The sequence below is a fragment of the Melozone crissalis genome, unplaced genomic scaffold (genome assembly GCF_028551555.1).
Source record: "Melozone crissalis strain CALT ecotype California unplaced genomic scaffold, PUWL_Pcris_2 ptg000096l_1, whole genome shotgun sequence".
NCBI classification, from domain to species: Eukaryota; Metazoa; Chordata; class Aves; order Passeriformes; family Passerellidae; genus Melozone; species Melozone crissalis.
This window is the reverse complement of record NW_026535873.1, coordinates 1,496,231-1,513,657: the sequence shown is the minus strand read 5'-3', so window position 1 is coordinate 1,513,657 and position 17,427 is coordinate 1,496,231. Positions and strand designations below refer to the sequence as shown.

Below are 17,427 nucleotides of genomic sequence, written 5' to 3'. Positions count from 1 at the left end.
GTCAGTTGAGAGTTGCAGGTGTCCATAAAATCCATCTGGGGGAAAAGGACACACAAGTGATGTGGGGGGATATGGAGGGACAAGGAGGCATTGTCCTGCTGTCACCAAAATTGCAAGAAATATAAAAACTCTCCAACAATGTTTCTACTTCAAGAGAATTAAGGCATTACTTTATTCTTGCCAGGATGTTGTTCTGGCCAGAATGTGCAACAGAGATAATTTAATCCACACATTGCCTGTGTTGTGCAGAGAAAACCATTCCATCACACATGGTTCTTTACTAGATTTTTCACATACTTACACAGTCAAAACCCAGAAAAATGCATTGGTTCAATGTTCATTGGCCACAAGTCACACAGTTTGCACCTGGTTTCCTATTGGTTATTGATCCCTTTGCCTCCAATGCTAATTAGGTCCTTATTCTTCGTTCTCTTATTGATCTTTTCTCAGATCAAGTGTCCCTGATACACCAGGAAGGAAGTTCAGGTGTTGACGGTCACTTCTCTCTTGAGCATGCTCTGGCAACTCCCAGTCCACTGAGATGTCAAGCTCATCAGGCCTTGCCTGGGGAACAGAGTCTCTTGAAAAGAAACTTCCATTCCTTTTTCCCTAAGCAAAGATGAACAAAACCCCTGACTAAAGTTAGTTAAAAATTCTAGGAGTTGCACCATTTCTAACACTGCCCCTCCCCACGGACACAGTACCCTCATTGCTACCCTGTGTCCCCATGTCCCTCCCTCATGTACACACATGCTCCCAGGGTCCCTCATGTGTGCCTCATGTCCCACCTGTCCCCTCATGTATCCCACAATGTCCTCATGTCTCCCTTGTGTCCCCCATGTTCCCACCCTGTTATATGTAGTGAAGATAATTCATGCTATAGAAATAGATATATGTAGGTATGAAATATTAGTAAAGTTTGAACCTATGCTTGTGAAACCACCCTGTCCAGGAACAGAAGTTATTCACATTATAACTGGTTCCCAGACAGAGTTAAGATAAAATCAAACCCTGTTCTCATATGAACAGGGTAGCCCTGAGCCACAGGTGCCTGCAATTGTCTTTGTCAGGGCTAGAGGTATTCACATGTTAACCAGTTCCTGGACAGGCTCTGGGACTGCTGGACCCATTATCAGATGTAGGAGACAAGCTGGAGCCATCTGAAAGGATTTCGTCTGCACCTGGAAGATATCATCTGGGAATTTCCTGGGTGATGATCAACTGGACATCTCAGGAAGCCCACGAGGTCCTGCACCTGGACTTGATGGAATCTGTATTACTCAAGAGATGGCATCACCTACTACATGTGAATAGCTCTTGTCTAGGTTTTGGACACTTTCTTTGTCTGCTTTTACAAGTGTATGGACCCAACTTTACATGCCAAGAGAGACAAAGAATTATGTGGTCATCTCTGCCTCAGGCAGAATAAACTGTATATAAGCAGGCTGGTGGAAGCACTCCGGGTGCACCTTAGGGGAAACGCTCTCTCTGTCAGCAGGAACCCAGGGTCAGCCACCGGCTGCTCCCGGGGCTGACGCTGACTTGGCTGTGGGATTGTGAAATTTTCTATTTTTTGCTGATTGACTTAATAAATCTTTGTCAATTTTTTTTTATAATTTGGCTACAGATTTGATAATTTATAACATACCCTATCCCCCATACCCCAATGTCTCTGCCTGTGGGACCTCAGCACAGCAGTCCTGATGTGCAGAGTCACCGAGACAACCCTTGGGGGGCTTGGAGGTCCTGGAATGTTGCCAGAAGTGTCTGGTGGCTGGACTTTGATCCTGCACAGGAGACGACACCTGTATGAGGATGGGAGGATATCACGGGGATAAATGGTGAAGGGATAGATTAATTATAGCGTGAAACACAGATTTTAGAATCTTTGTACAGAGGGGTTCTAGGGAGACAAGATGGGGGAATTGGGGCGTGTCCTGTCCTTCTTCTTCTTCTTTTTGTCCATCTTCTGTGGTGGTGGTGGCACTTTGGGAATGGTTCTTACTAAATGTCTACTCGTCAATAAGGGTGAAAGGTATTGGGGAGAATAGGTAAATGTCTTATACGTAGTTTTGGGTATAAAGATAAGTGACCGCCCCGAGGGCTCTCAGTGTGCTCATGGCTGACGTGCTGTGCGGACCTCTGTCGGATTGAGAGAAGATATTGTGGATAAAAATTAATAAGCACTGAAGACCAAAAAAAAACCTGAAGACTCCTGTTGTCCTTCGGAGCGCGGGCTGTCCCAAGGCCATCCCGAGCCTTTCCAGGCCATCAAAACCAGCCGAGATACGGGACATGTGCCCTGTGGCAGGAGGTGCCTGGACTCTTCCTGGCCCGCTGGGACATCACTCTAGTGGCACCACGTTCCTCTGGCAGAGAAAAAATAGAGAGGGGAAAGACCCTGAATACAGGGGGGGACCCCAAAAGTGTGGCAAACAGGACGGGGCAAGAGCATCTTTCCTCCACTTAATTTTTGGGACCCGGCCAATGAGACAGGGGACACTGTACCCCTTCATGGAATGAGTCCTCACCCAGGGATTTGGGCCCCTCTGTATGGGATTGGGACTCCGCCCTCCCCCATTAATGTCCTTGAGACACTCACATGTAACTCATTTACCTTCCTGGAACTGAGACCTTCCCCATGGGATTGGGATACACAATCCCCCCTCAATGGGACTGGGGGACCCATCATTGGACTGGACATCCCCCTCCCCACAAGACTGAGACCCCTCCTTGTAAGTGGGACAACCAGGGACCAGCAGATGGAATGAAGTGTGAGTGAAAGGCTTGCAGAAAGGAATTTCTTGAGAAGTGATAAATTATCCACTGCTGTTCTGGAGAATGTAGTGCCTGGAATGGAGTGCCTGGGGAAAAGGAAAGTTGCACTCCCTTGCCACAAGCAGGATAAAGATGTTGATGTGGGAGTTGGAACTCTTGAGAGACCTATAATTACTATGGCACCACAGGCTAATGTTAACTGGAGTCTTAGAAACAACTTTCACCATCCTCAGTGAGTTGGGGGCTGGCGGCTGCACATATTTAAGGAGGCTCACCAAAAATAAGACTTACACAGAAAATGAGGTATCAAAGTCATCACTGGCTTCTGAGATGGAGACAGGAGAAAAACTGAGAATCTAAGTGGATACACTTATGACTGAGAAAGACCATCTTAGGACTCTGCTTGCTTCAGCCCAGTATAAGGAAAGATAATTTTTTGAGAATTTGAATAGGGAAAATTATAGAAGAAAGAAACAAGACCTGAGAGAGGAAACTTGATTTATCCCTGTTACTGAGAATTGAACAGTTGCAGAAACAGTTCCAGGAAAACCAAGGAGAAAAGATGAAAACTGAAAGAAACAGCAAAGGTGATGCTTACGCAAGCTACCAATTCACCCTGTATTGTGCAAGAGTCCATTCAGGTGGCTGATTTGCAAAAGCATTCCAGGCACAAGCCAAGTGAGACTGAAATGCAACAATGAAACCCTATCAATACATACTAATGACCCACACATCCAGATTCCAGTTGGTTCTTCTCAATGATTAATTACATTTCTAGCAGATACAGGAGCACAGCATTCAGTACTAATGAAGCAGGACGCCAAGAAGCTGGGTGTATAACCCAAACGCTAAGAGTTAAAATAACTTTAGTAAATGGAGCACATGTTATCTGCCAAGCTGCTAAGGTTAATTTATGGGTCCTGGATGAGAAGTGGATATTGGCTACTTGCTTTGCAATCAAAGATCACAATAACAGTATTTGGGGTTTTGATGTTCTGAATGATCAAATCTGTTGTCTGCCTGATGGCAGTGAGTCAATGTTAATGTTTGAACATTAGCCCAAACCCTAAAAGGAGTCCAGAGACTGTGCCAACTCCACATGGCACCTGCACTCCCTGTGTCCCCATGCTGGATTTTTGCTGCAGGGAGAAGTGGAATTTCTGAAGTTCTGGCCAATTTGGCCCCCTTAACAGTTGAAGGTACCAATACTGCAAACCTAACAGCCACAATATAAGCACCCGTGTGCTTGGGCCTTGATGGGGTGGTGACAGATTAAAAGAAAAAAGGTACTATCACTCAGTCACACTCCTATCTCTCCTGTCTGAGATAGTAGCCAGAGATCATTTTAACACACTCCAGTCACATGGAACTTGCCAGTGTTTAGCCAATGTTTGCTGTTGGCATTGCCCTTGTGTCACAGATCACAGAATATTCTAAGTTGAAAGGGACTCACCAAGATCATCAAGTCCAGCTGTTAAGTGAATGGGCCATACACAGATTGAACCAACCACAGTGGTGTTATGAGCACCATGCTCAGACCAACTGAGCCAGTCTTAGGGTCTGGCTCATGAAAGAGCTGAACAGACAGTTGTGGCTCACGGTTTATTACAGGCAGTTGAACACCAGTACCACATCCACAATCACTGGTGTACTAAACTTTGAGGAACTGATAGCTAAAATTAGGAGAGCACCCTACCCATGGAGGACAACTCAAATTGCAGGAGACCCCCCTGAAAACACAGGAAGCAGCAACAACAGTGGGCAAGTACTTCGTAAAGTAGAAGTTGAGATTCGTCCTGAAGAATGTCAAGGCCTAACACCATGAAAAACCAAAGGAATATTCAATATTCAACTCAACCGCATTTAAAGAGATGGAAGAGAGAGATTCTGAGTGGGAAAAAGAAATTTTGTCATTAGTCCGAGTGATTAAACAACTTGAGCTACTAAGGGGTAACCTGTTCAGGCTAATGCTGCTGAGATTCATACCGTTTTTTCTACCCAGGAATGATATCAGTAATGATTCCAGCACACCCCCACTGAGGATCAAGGTAACCATCGAGGGACAGCTTATCCTTATTGCAGGAGCAATCACTGCCAGCAGGAAGCAAACTTGGTTCACACATTAACAAGTTTAACCAACAGGGTAGAGTTACTTTTGTTATTTAAGCTAATAAATATGGTAACTTAGTACATGCATTCTACATCACACATGCTTTTCAGTTGTAAGTGCAATTAATTGAATATGACCAGGGATTTTACCCATTACCCAAATTAGATAACACTTCCAACATTATGTCCAAGGATTGCTCCCACCAAAAAGGTGCCATGATAGAGAGGTCTGGGGTAGTCTTTACCTCCCCTGTGCAGCCTTTCATCAGCACCGCAAACACTGGGGCTACATGCTTTCCTTCCTACAGAAAATAACTCTCATTCTCATCCAGAAGCCCACCATTCAAACGTGGATACCACCTCCAGTATTATATATGCCCAAAGATGACTCTCATACAAAAGCTGCCAGATCAGAAAGCTGTTGCTGATCTTTACCCCCCTAGGGCAGCCTGTAATCAGCACCTAAACCACTGGGGCTACGTGCTTTCCTTCCCATGGTAAAGCACATTCGTTTTATTTCAGGAGCTCTGTCCATTGGAGGTAAAGGCCAGCAAGACCTGTCAGTCCACATTTTGTGTGGGAGCAATCCTTGGATGTTTTCAGTACTGGAGGTGGTATCCAAATTTCAGTGATGAGGTCCTTAAAGATGATTGAAGCACTTTTAGAGGGGAAGGAAAACACCTAGACCCAGGGTTCAAAGAGCAGATTACATGCTGCCCCAGGGGAGGTAGAATCCAGCAACAATTTTATGACCTGACACATATTGCGTGGGAGCAATCCTTGGATATATTTAATATTGGAAAGTTGTCTCCAAAGTAAGGTGGTGGACTCCTGAAGAGGAATAAAGTGATTTTCCATGGGGAGAAAAGGACATAACCCACTGTTCTTGTGCAGATCTGCTTCCCAGGGGAGGTAAAGGCCACAGAGATGTTTCTGCCCTGGATCATTTTGTGTTAGATAATCACTGGAAGTATTCAGTATTGGAGTGTGGCTCCAAATGCTGCAACTGTGCTCCTGAACATGAATGACAGTACCTTTCCTTGGGAAGGCAAACACATAATCCTGCTGGTGGTGTTCAGATGACTGCAAAGTGAAGGTAAAAGACAGCAACAGTTTTCCGTCCTTACATTTTTTGTGTGGGAGGAATCCTTAGACATTCAATATCGGAGCTTGAATCCAAATGTCAGAACCCGGGCCCTGAAAGTGAATGACAGTACTTTTCCTAGAAAATTGAAATTTCCAGTCCTTACGCTGGTGCTACAGATAATCATCTGCCTGGTAGAGAGACATGCCAGCAAGACCTTGCTGTTCTGGAGCCTTTATCTGGGAGGAATCCTTGGACATACTCAACATTGCAGGTGATTTACAAAATTGTGTGTTTGATTCCTGAAATGGAATGAGAGTGCTTTTACATGGGAAGGAAAGCAGCTAACCACAGACTATAAATTGAAGAGGGGAGGAAAATGCCAGCAAGACTTTTCTGCCCTAGTCTGTTTGGTGTGAGAGCAATGTCTAGAGCTGAGATGTATTCAATACCGGAACTCAGCTCCAAATGCTGCAACTAAGTTCTTCAATGTGAATGGCAGTACCTATTCTTGTGAAGGGAAACACCTTGTCCGACTGATGGTGCTGCAGATGATCATCTGCCAGGTGGAGGTGAAGGCCAGAAAAATGTTTTCATCCTAAAACACTGTGACTAGTGATTTATTTTCCAAGAAAAAAGTGTCATTCCCTTTCAGGAACACATATAAGGAATTTGGAAACCACCTCTACTAATAAGTATGTCCAAGGATTTCTCCAACAGAATAGATGCCTGGAGAGATAAGTCTTGCTTGCCTTTTCCTTTCTTGGGCTGACAATCATCTGCAGCACCAACAGTAGGACTAGGTGTTTCTCCTCCCAAGGAAATGTGCTTTCATTCACTTTCTGAGCCCAACTTCCTAAATTTGGTGCCAAGCTCAAAATTTGGATCCATCCAAGGATTGCTCCCACACAAAATGTTCCAGGACAGAAAGGTCTTTACCTTGCCTGGGCAACCTCTCATCTGCCCCTGAAACACTGGCTACCTGAGGCATCATGGGCCCACTGAGCCAGAAATAACTCACTCTTGTGTGGCCAGTCCAGACCTCCCTGAGACACTTTAATCCTGGCAGCCCCATCCTCCTGTCCTGTTGTTGTGATGCTTTTCAGTGCCCGACTCTTGGGCACGTGAGCATCCACAGGAGGGACTTTCACAATCAGTTTATCCATTGGCAGTGACGTCTTGCCCCAGTCCAGCAGCCCAGATGGGTTTCCCTTGTGTTGCCAATTGCCCTTTTTCCATCGTTCCAGCCACCCCATAGAGCATTTGCCACGATCCATGAGTCAGTGCAGAGGCAGAGTGTTGGCCACTTCTCTCATTCAGCCATATCCAAAGCCAGCTGGATGGCCTTAAGCTTTATGCTCTGTAACGTGACTGGATCCGCCTTGTCCTTCAGTGACTTCCACAAGTTGTCATGTAGGACTCCATAGAGCAGCTTTCCCTTTTTGATGCATCCCTACATGCATTTTGATGCATTATTCCTGCCTAATATGGCAGGAACCATCAGTAAAGAGAGAGTGATGCTTTTCATTTTCTGGTAGTCAGGGTGTCCTTAGCATGTGCCACCTTCGCCTCTTCCCCTTCTGATGATAATTTGAAAATTTTGCCTCAGGTCCAGTTCGTAATGACTTCCAAGATCCCTTTCCCTTGGAACACCCAGCCCAACACTGGCAGCCGGGTGCCAGTGGAAGCTGTGCTTTGGTGCCAATCACTTCTGTCACAGATGGAACCTCCTCATAAGCTGCCAGTACCTGCAGTGTGGTGTGAGGGTATAGCTGGCTTCAGATCCTTTGTATCCCAGACTCAGGAACCATAGGGTGGTCCTCAAACTTCCCCAGGTTCCTTCTGCCAGAGGCTCCAGGGTAGACCATTCTCCCTGGCTGCAGTGTGGAGCATGTTTTCCACACCTTGTCATGTCCTGATGGTCCAACGGCTACTATAGGAACAATCACCTCTTTAATTTGTTCAAAAGCATGTTGCTGCTATTTTGTTGACCACATCCACTGGAATCTGACAATGTCCATATTGCTGTTTTACTTTTAAAAACTGAATTTCAAGGTCCCTTGGCTTTACTCTGTTTTATGGCAAAACAAGCCATCAGGAGGATCTGGATTATCTTCTCCCCTTCTCAAAAGCTTCCTCTGCTGTGGCACCCTTTTTCTGCCTTGGACTCCAGCTCATACTGAAGTTCCAACATGTCCAGCATGGCAGCACTCAGTCAGGGTATGACTTCATTCATTCGGGCCATGGCAGTCCACTGTCAGTGTCCACTCTCCACAGGACTCAGGCAGGGGCCATGTGGGGCTACTGGGGGGTGAGCGAGTCTTGCTGAGCACGCCCAGCTCTCCAGTGCACGGATCAGCTCATGGATGGGGTCCTGAAGTCCCAGTTGGTGCCATGTTGCCAATGGGACACTGTTGTGCTGGCCATCAGTACCTGCTGTTCTTCATCCCTCAGCAGTCCCACAGCCGAAGGGTCCTCTGAAAGACCAAGCAAGGGATTCAGCTGTCTGAATTTCTTCTGTCTCCCCAGCAGCTCTCCCAAAGCTCAGTGGCGTCCTTTTGGGTCTTTGAAATGCCTCTCCTGAGGTGATCTGTGCCAAGGATACATGGAGCCTCTAGGCCAGCAACAATGGCGTTTTTCTGTCACTCGTGCCCAGTCAGGAGCACTTCAGCTTCCAGCATAGTCCCTGTTGAGATCCCCCTGTCATCCCAGAAACAGAGATGGATTCTGCCCCTGCATGATGGCATCAGGGTGCATTGTGCACCCATGTCAGCTAAAGCCTTGTGCTCCTGTAGCTCTGCTGTGCCAGGCCATGGATCTACACAGTCCAACTGACCCCACTGTCCTTTTCCCACACCTGGCTGGAGCCAGAACCCCTCTAGCTCTGATCATGGTACTTGTTGCTCACTTCTTGTAAATATGACCTGGAGATCCGTTTCAGAGGGTCAGAAGTAACATCAGCCCTTCAATTCTGCCTGAGGACTTCTCCAGTGGCAACTGAGTGGCATTTTTCCTTGAAGAGTTTTCTGCCTGTGAGACCACTTTGAGACTTCTATGAGAGTGACCCTTGTGACATCCCTGTGACACCCTCATGACACCTCCTTGAGAGACCCTTGTGTGAGAGACCTCAGGTGTCCTCCAGGTAGCCCCCAGGACTCACCAGAGGGCATAAGCTCTCAGCAAGGACAGGTAGAAGTAGCGGTACTCAAGGACAATGGTGACAGTGATGGCAATGGCATTGCACAACCAGCTGAAGGCCCTGAAGTGTAGCATAATGAGCCTGTGCCCAGCAGGTGACTTGTAGGGGTACATCACTCGACCAGGGTCAAAAAACTGCCTCTCCCCCCAAAGATAAACCCCACAAAGCCAAACACCATCCAAATACCCCATACCCCTCCAAATGCCTCCTATATTCCCCAAATACAGCTAGTCACATGGGTCTCACCTGAACCTCACAATAATAAAGCACCTTATGTTGGTCAAAGAACTGCCCCTGCATCCCAAAATAGCCCTCCAAATATCCACAAACCCTCCCTAAACTGCACAAATACAAGTGGGCGTAGGAGTCTCACCTGGGCCTTGTAGGGGGCGATGCTGTACAGGGTCATGTACATGGAGAGCTGGATGGAGCTCCCCAGTCTGATGTGGCCCCTGAAAGCACCAACCCTGTGGGTGCCCCATAGAGAACCTCAAAACTACTCCACACCTCTCCCCTCAAATGCTCTATAGGGACCCCTGACTGTCCCATAGTGACCCACAGCTGCCCCTGTGCCCCCCAGCCACCTCCCCATACCCTCCGTAGTACCTGTGATGGAAAAAGCACTTGCCCAGCAGGATGAACATGAGGAAAATGAGGAAGCTGATAGGGTGGGGGGAGCAGTTGGCATGGGGATATGGGGAGGGCTGGGTACCCCCCTTCATCACACCCCCCACACCTCCTATACTCCCCCAAGCCCCTCATTACCTCCCATGACTTCAAAGTGCCCTTGTGCTCCCCCATATCCCCTATACTTTGCTGTGAAAGCTCTCCCAAATGCACCCAGAAGCCCCAGCCCTTTCAAATCTCAATATGCCCCTTGGACCTCGACACCTCCCAGTTTCTGAAGATCCCCCAAATCCCAATATAACTTCCCCAGGCCCCAATGCTCTCCAGTCCCCACAGCTGCTGCTGGCTCCCACAGACCTGCCCATAGCTCCACTTGTTCCCCCTTCACACTCCATGCTGGCAGCCACTATGAGCATCTTGCAGGTGGTGTGGAGCAGCTGCCATCCCTAGACCAGGTCTGGGGGGACTATGGGGGGTGAGCACCAGATCTGTCAAAACACTGCCTCCCCCAGGCCCCCTTGAAGCTCAGATTTCCCCCCAGCTGCTCACTGATGAATAACATGAGGGTGACGATGAAGACGAGGAGGAAGGTGATGTCTGTTTCCAGGACGCCTGGGGAAGGTGGGGGGAGGGGTGAGAAGGGGTTCACCCCATGAAGCCCCCCAAAACCCACCAGACTATCCACAGCGCCCCCTGCATTGCAGCCCCAGCATCATTCCCCTTTGTACCCCAACCCCTTCAGCTTCCTCAGATCTCAATAACCTCCAATATATTCCCCATACTGATGCACTCCAATCCTTCCAACCCCTCAAACCCCTAAACAATCCTCCAGATCCTCATATACTTCCCCATCCCCAATCCCTGCAGCCCCTCAGACCACCATAACTCCCTATACAGCCGCAGACCCTGATATACACCAATCCCTTCAGCCCCTCCAGACCCCCTAGACCCCAATAAGCCTCCTCGAACCCCCGTAACCCCCAATATACCCCCCGATCTCGATGCACGCCAGTCCTCCTCGCAATGTCTTTCCCCCGGCCGCGGCAGCCCGGAACTCATCGGCCGAGAGGTGCCGCGTCCGGAAGGAATCCCCTTTGGTCGGCACCATCTCGTACTCCAGCTCCAGCCCATCGCCCTGGGGGGAAGATGGGGGGTACTCGCCCCCCATTTGCTGACGGCTACGCATCACCAGCTGCGGCCGCTGCACAGCACAGTCCCTGCAGCCCCCCCGCACACCCCCATAATTCCCCCGTGCACCCCAGTCCCTGCAGCCCCCAAATCCCCCGAGCCGGCTTATGATCCCCCAGACCCAAATATGCCCCCTCATCCTGATGGACCCCCACTCTCCAGGCCCCCCACACTCCCGACAGGGCCCGCCCCGATGCTGCACGGACCGCGCCCCCAAGTCAGGCCACGCCCCCAAGTCGGGCCACGCCCCCTACGCAGCACCTGGACAGCGCGTCTGTGCCCGGTGGTACTGGGCAGTACAAGCCAGTACGGCGCCGTACGGCCCAGCAGCACCCCATACACTCCAGTGTAACTCAGCACAACCCATCACAGCTCAGTATAGACCAATATAGTCCAGTACAGCCCAGTATAAGAGAGCATAACCCAGTACAGCCCAGTATTTCCCCCGAAGGAACCAAAACCAGGTGGTTCAGTCTGAGGAAGGGGAAGAGGAACAAAGAGCAGCATGTGGCAGCAGGGGGACGGCACGGGGTGGGGGTGGGGGAGAGGGAGGGGAAGAGGCTTGGGTGTCCCAGGGATTCCCCCCAGACTCTGGGAGTCTGCACCAGGGGGGCGACCCAGCTGTGTGGCCTGGTACCCCTGCCAGCCCCCCGGGGACCCTTAAACCCGTCCAGGCAGGGGCCTCCCCCACCCGCGTCACAGGGAGGTGGGTGGGGCAGTGGTGACAAAAAGTGATACCCCAAACTTCCTGTTTCTAACCCCAAAATCACCCAAAGCAGAGGCAGTGGCACGGTGGGAACTTGATGGGGAGCAGGGGGTCCCCAAAATCCCTCGGGACTGGGGGGCAAGGGGTCCTTGGGTTGTGCGGAGGTTCTTTGGTCCTGGGGGAGGCCCCTGGGCCGTGATGGGGGTCCCTGGGGGGGGGTCTGCCTGGGCTGTGGATGGAAGGGGTCTCTGGGCCCTGAAAGGAATCCCTGGAGTGTGTGTGTGAGGCCCTGGGGTGTGGACAAGGAGTCCTTGCACGCAGAGTGGGGATCCTGGTATTCTGGTGAGGTGTGGATGAGGGTTCTCTGGGCCCTGAGTAGGGTCTTTGGGATGGTGGTGAGGTCCCTGGGTTGCAAGGGGGATCCCTAGGGTGGTGGGGATCCCTGAGCCCAAGGTGTAGTCCCTGGGCCTCGAAGGGGGTCTCTATGGTACCAAGCCTCATCCTACTCTCTCTCTCTCCTACTGCATCCAGGATCTCCCCAGGGTGAGTCAGGATGTGCACTCCACTGCTGGTGACACTGGTGACACTGGTGATGGTGCCTGCAAGGGTCTTTCCCTATGGCTTCCACAACTGCATCCAGGCACCATGGGACCCTGGGCTGTTCCGCTGCATCCAGCGCTTCCTGAGCACTGTGGGGGCTGCAGTGGACGACCTCCCCTCCACTGCCACATCCCTCAACCTCTCTGTCAACATCTTGCGCCAGGTGCCCCCCAGTGCCTTTGCCCACCTGCCGCGGCTCTACATCCTTGATCTGACCCACAACCAGCTGGAACTCCTGGCCCCAGGGGCTTTCTCGGGGCTGTCAGCACTGGCTCACCTAAACCTGGCCCACAACAACATCTCAGTGCTGGCCACAGGTGTGTTCACCGGGCTGGGCAACCTGAGCACACTGCGGCTGGACCACAATCCGCTACAGAAGGTGGCCCCCAGGGCTTTCCAGGCTCTGGCTGCACTCAGCACACTCTGGCTGCGGGGTGGCCGGCTCAGTGCACTGGAGACTGTGGCCATGGCTGTGGGGAATCTGACACACCTAGACCTGCTCGACCTGTGTGGCAACATGCTGTCAACACTGGGCCCGGGGCTGCCGCCCACACTGAGGGTCCTGTACCTCTGCAACAACTCCCTGGGAGCTCTTTCAGGGGCCACCTCTGCGGTGATACCTCCAGGGCTGCGTGTGCTCGACCTGTCCTACAACAACATCTCAGACCCTGCACTGCTCTCTCACCTGTGCCTGAACAACCTGACACACCTGTATCTGGCTGGGAACCCGCTGGACGTAGTACAGCTGCTGCGCGTGGCTGGAATCTCCCCGCGTCAGGTGGACGTGTCAGGGCTACAGGTGAACACAAGCGGCCTGGAATACCTGTGCAAGCAGCTGAGAGGACAGAGGCTGCATAGGCTGCAGCTGCAGCACATGAACCTTACATCAATGCCCAGAAGGGCTCTGGCCGAGTGTCCGCTGCTGGGTGCCCTGGATGTGTCTGGCAACCGGCTGCGGCATTTGGGCTGCATAGGGCAGCTGCTGAACCCGAAGCAGCATGCAGCACTGCGTGAGCTGGTGGCTGAGCACAACTTGCTGCAGCGACTGCCATCGTGCAAAGGGACCCCGGTTCTGAAGCAGCTGCACAATGTGTCCCTGCGCTTCAACCGCATCTTAGTGGCCGGTGCGGGTGCTTTTGACAATGCACCCGCACTGCGGCAGCTGCGGCTGGATGTGAACGGGCTGGCACGGCTGCACCGCGCAGCGCTGCGTGGACTCCGCAACCTGAGGCACCTGCGCCTTGACAACAACCTGCTCACTGACCTCCTGCCCGGCTCCTTTGCTGACCTGCACCAGTTGGAAGACCTCAACCTGCGCAACAACCGTGTGGCCGTGCTCTTCCCTGGCGCCTTCAAGGGGCTTGACCGCCTGCAGACCCTTGACCTGGGCGGGAACAACTTGCGGCACTTGGCAGCCAAGGCATTTCAGGGCCTCCCGCGGCTTTGCCGGCTTTACCTGGACCGCAACCGGCTGCTGGAGGTGAGGGTGGCCGCATTCCAGCCGGTGCAGGTGACGCTGGGCGTGCTGGACTTGCGTGCCAATGCGCTGCGCTACCTGAGCCGACACCTGCGGCAGCTGCCACCTTTCCGCTACCTACATAACCTCTATGACCTGAAGCTGCAGGCGCAGCAGCCATATGGGATGCGTGTGGTCCCACAACGCTTCTTCCAGGGCCTCAGTGCCTTGCGCTCACTCTACCTGTCACAGAACTCGCTCTCGGCCATCCCTGCTGATGCCTTCGATGACCTGGCACAGCTGCAGTACCTGACACTGGCTGACAGCAGTGGCGGGATGGGCCACCTGCCTGCCGGCATCTTCAAGAACCTGAGCCAACTGCGCAGCCTGAACCTGGAGAGCGCAGGACTGCGCAGCCTTGGCCCTGAGGTCTTCGGAAATCTGACACGACTGAAGGAGCTGCGCCTGGCCAAGAATGGGCTGCGTACATTGGATGTGACTCTGGCCACCCGCCTCCCCGCCCTGCGCTATCTGGACCTGCGCAAGTGCCCACTAAGTTGCAGCTGTGCCAATGCCTGGCTGCCTGCCTGGCTGGCACGTGGGCCTGTGCAGGTAGTCTATCTGTATAACTACACGTGTGGTGAGATGGGTGGGGCCTCCGCGTACCTGCACTGCTTTGACACGTGTGTGTGCTACCTGGACATGGGGCGGTACCTGTTTGCAGGGACAGCACCGGCTGTGCTGCTGCTGCTGGTGCTGCCGCTGCTGCACCACCGTGGGTACTGGCGGTTGCGCTACCAGCTGTTCCTGCTGCGTGCCTGGGCACGTGGGCACTGGCGGCGGGAGCAGCGGCGCTACACCTATGACACCTTCGTGTCCTACAACTCTGGGGATGAGCGGTGGGTGCTGGAGGAGTTGGTGCCTGAGCTGGAGCGTGGAGCCCTGCGGCTCTGCCTGCACCACCGTGACTTTCGCCCCGGCCGCGCCATAGTGGACAACATCGTGGACGCTGTGTACAACAGCCGGCACACGGTGTGTGTGGTGAGCCGTGGGTACCTGCGCAGCGAGTGGTGCTCGCTGGAGATCCAGATGGCCAGCTATCGCCTCTTCGATGAGCTGCGCGATGTCCTTGTCCTCATCTTCCTTGAGGACATCCCCGAGGCCGAGCTCTCGGCCTTCCATCGCATGCGACGTGTGCTGCTGCGGCGCACACACCTGCGCTGGCCCTCTGAGCCCCCTGCACAGCCCCTCTTCTGGGCAAAGCTCAGGTGTGCCCTGACTGGGGGGGAAGAGGAGGAGGAGAGGGGGGGCAGGGAGGAAGGCCCTGGCACATCTGGGACCCCCGGGGAAGTTCTCCCTCAGGAAAGAAACCTTCTGCCCCAGAATCACTGCTTTTTATCTGGGGAAGGTGTCCTGTGGAGTGGGGCTGATGGCAGCAAGGAGGAAGAGGAGAATGAGGAGAGGAAGATGGAGGACAGGGAGGGAGGCTGCCCTGACAGAACTGGGACCGCTGTGGAGGTTTCCCCTCAGAAAAGCAGTTTTCTGCCCCAGAATCACCAGCTTTTCTCTTGGGAATATGTTCTGCACAGTGGGGATGAAGGTAACAAGAAGGAGGAAGAGGAAGAGGAGGAGGAGGAGGAGGAGGCAGGGGAGGAGGAGAAAGGTTGCTGGGAGAGAGAGAAGCTACTCTAGAGCAACTTACCCTGGTGTAATGGGGATCCCCAGGGACATTCCCAATCAAAAACATGTGCTTTTGTCTCAAAATCCCTGGTTATCTCTCGGACAGATGGTTGTTAATTGCTGCCCCAAGATATACAGGATGTCTCTGTTTCGGCCCGCACGGCTGAAGAACAAGTCTGAACTCTTCAGTTTTTGGTCTTCAAGTTGTTTATTAATTCTTATCTATAAAATTTTCTTTCTGCCCAGCCAAGGTCTGCTCAGCAAGGCAGCCAAAGGCACTCTGACTGCCCCTGAGGCGGTGTTGTCTTTCTATACTACGAACTACGTATAAGATATTTACACTTAATTCCCAATACCTATCACCTATGTTAGACAGTGCACTCTAAACCAATCCCAAAGTGCCAGCATCACAGCAGAAAATGGAGAACAAGAAGAAAGGCTAGACACGCCCAAGTTCGTCCATCTTGTCCCCATAACCCCCATACCAAAAATCCTAAAATCTACATTTTCACCCTGTGATACTATTATTATTATACTATTCAAACCTCTGTGACTTTCAGGTTTTCATACAAAGCTGGTAACTTGCTCCAGGGGTCATAATCAAATCCCCAGGTGTTCTGGGCTGCGTGCCAGGGTCTCCGAGCCCCCCGGTGGGGTCCTCAGCAACTCGGGACACCCGGAGGGACGTACTGAGTTCCGACAGTTATCCTCTGAGAAATGTGCAGTTGGGATGACAGTAATGAGGAAAAGGAGAAGGTGGAGGAGGAAAAGAGGGAAGCAAGATGGACCTCAATGTTCAGATGCAGCAAATGCTTCATCATTCAGTTCCTTTTCCCAGCACATGGGAGCTGCAGCTCTTGCACATCTGGGTCATCCTGGGCACAGGCTGCTGCAGCTCAATCTGCTGCTGGGTCATCCTGGGCACACACTGCTGCAGCTGCTTCTGCCCCCAGTGACACCCCCATGGCTGGGAAATTCTAGCGGCCTACAGGAGGCACCCACCAATCCATCCCACCACACACTGTCCTGACCCCCAACTCATCAGCTCCCAAGCCCCAGGCAGGTCCCTGCATCGCTCCCACCTGATCCTCACCAGCAGCAGGATGTACCTGGCTTGGCTGGCAAACCAGAGCATGCTACAGGTGTTTGGGCTGCGATCATTGGGTTGTGCTGCCCAGGGAAGCCCTTTTGCAAGAGCATCAGCTGCTCTTCAAGAGCTGGATGTGGCTCTGCCTGCTCTGTCCCGAGAGACCGAAGCTCTGCTCAGCTTATCAGCCCTGGGATGCTCGGGGAGGTGCCTCCCAGGCCCGACCCCAGACAGCCAGAGCTCAGCAGTGCCAGGCCGGGAACAGCATTCCCTTACCTCTGGCCAGTGGGCACATGATGCTGTCAAGGGCCAGCAGTGAGCAATTGATGCTGGTCCCTCCCACAGCCCCTCTCTGCAGTCCTTGGTGACCTAGGCTCACCCCAAGTCCGCCGTGTCAGTCAGGCTCACCTTGGCCACACACAGATTCCCAGCAAAGCCAAGAGTGGGGTCGTCCCACTGCTTCACCAGGATCTGTGAGGACAAAGATGGCTGAAGCCATGGCTACACACACCCCTGGGGAGGCTGGTTGGAGCAACTAGCACCAGCGGGACCAGGGCTCTGTGTTTCCCATGGAATGGGTCAATGGATCACACTGGAAGATGGGGCAGGAGTAGGAGAGGAACCTGGCATGCTGTGAGGATGAGTCAAACAGCTGGACATGACACAAGGAGCAAAGTCAGGGAAAAGATCTGGAAGGAAGGGACAGAGTCATGGAAAAGAATCAGCAATTCCCATGTTTAGTGGTGGAGGATGGTACAGCTGGTTGGGTTTCCAAGGCTCTGGAAAAGACACCTGATTTGCTCCCCTACAAGTAGCTATCTATGGATGAGGCACTAGAAACAGGCTGAAGTGATAGCCAGAGCCTCCATCTACCCCAGCAAATGTAACAGCCCTGCAAATTCAGGAAAGTACA

At 52.2% G+C, this 17,427-nt stretch overlaps 2 protein-coding genes across 4 annotated transcripts in view; one reads left to right on the top strand and one right to left on the bottom strand.

Moving 5' to 3' along the window:
• Nucleotides 1-17,427, bottom strand: part of LOC128947315 (uncharacterized) — a 45,511-nt gene that overhangs the window by 14,245 nt on the left and 13,839 nt on the right. For 2 of the 3 annotated variants that reach the window (XM_054291565.1, XM_054291567.1), the window contains one exon: nucleotides 3,901-8,448. The exons of the other annotated variant lie outside the window; for it this stretch is intronic. The gene's annotated coding sequence lies outside the window, so the exon portion shown is untranslated. Of the gene's footprint in view, nucleotides 1-3,900; nucleotides 8,449-17,427 lie in introns of those variants that run through there. 3 annotated transcript variants of the gene reach the window in all.
• On the top strand, nucleotides 11,732-15,443 carry LOC128947313 (toll-like receptor 13). Its single transcript, XM_054291563.1, has one exon. It carries the CDS (start codon nucleotides 12,245-12,247, stop codon nucleotides 15,437-15,439), a length of 3,195 nt encoding a protein of 1,064 aa, XP_054147538.1. The 5' UTR covers nucleotides 11,732-12,244; the 3' UTR covers nucleotides 15,440-15,443.

Coding starts and splice junctions, on each gene's coding strand:
- LOC128947313 (XM_054291563.1), top strand. CDS start 12,245: ATGTGCACTCCACTGCTGGTGACACTGGTGACACTGGTGATGGTGCCT.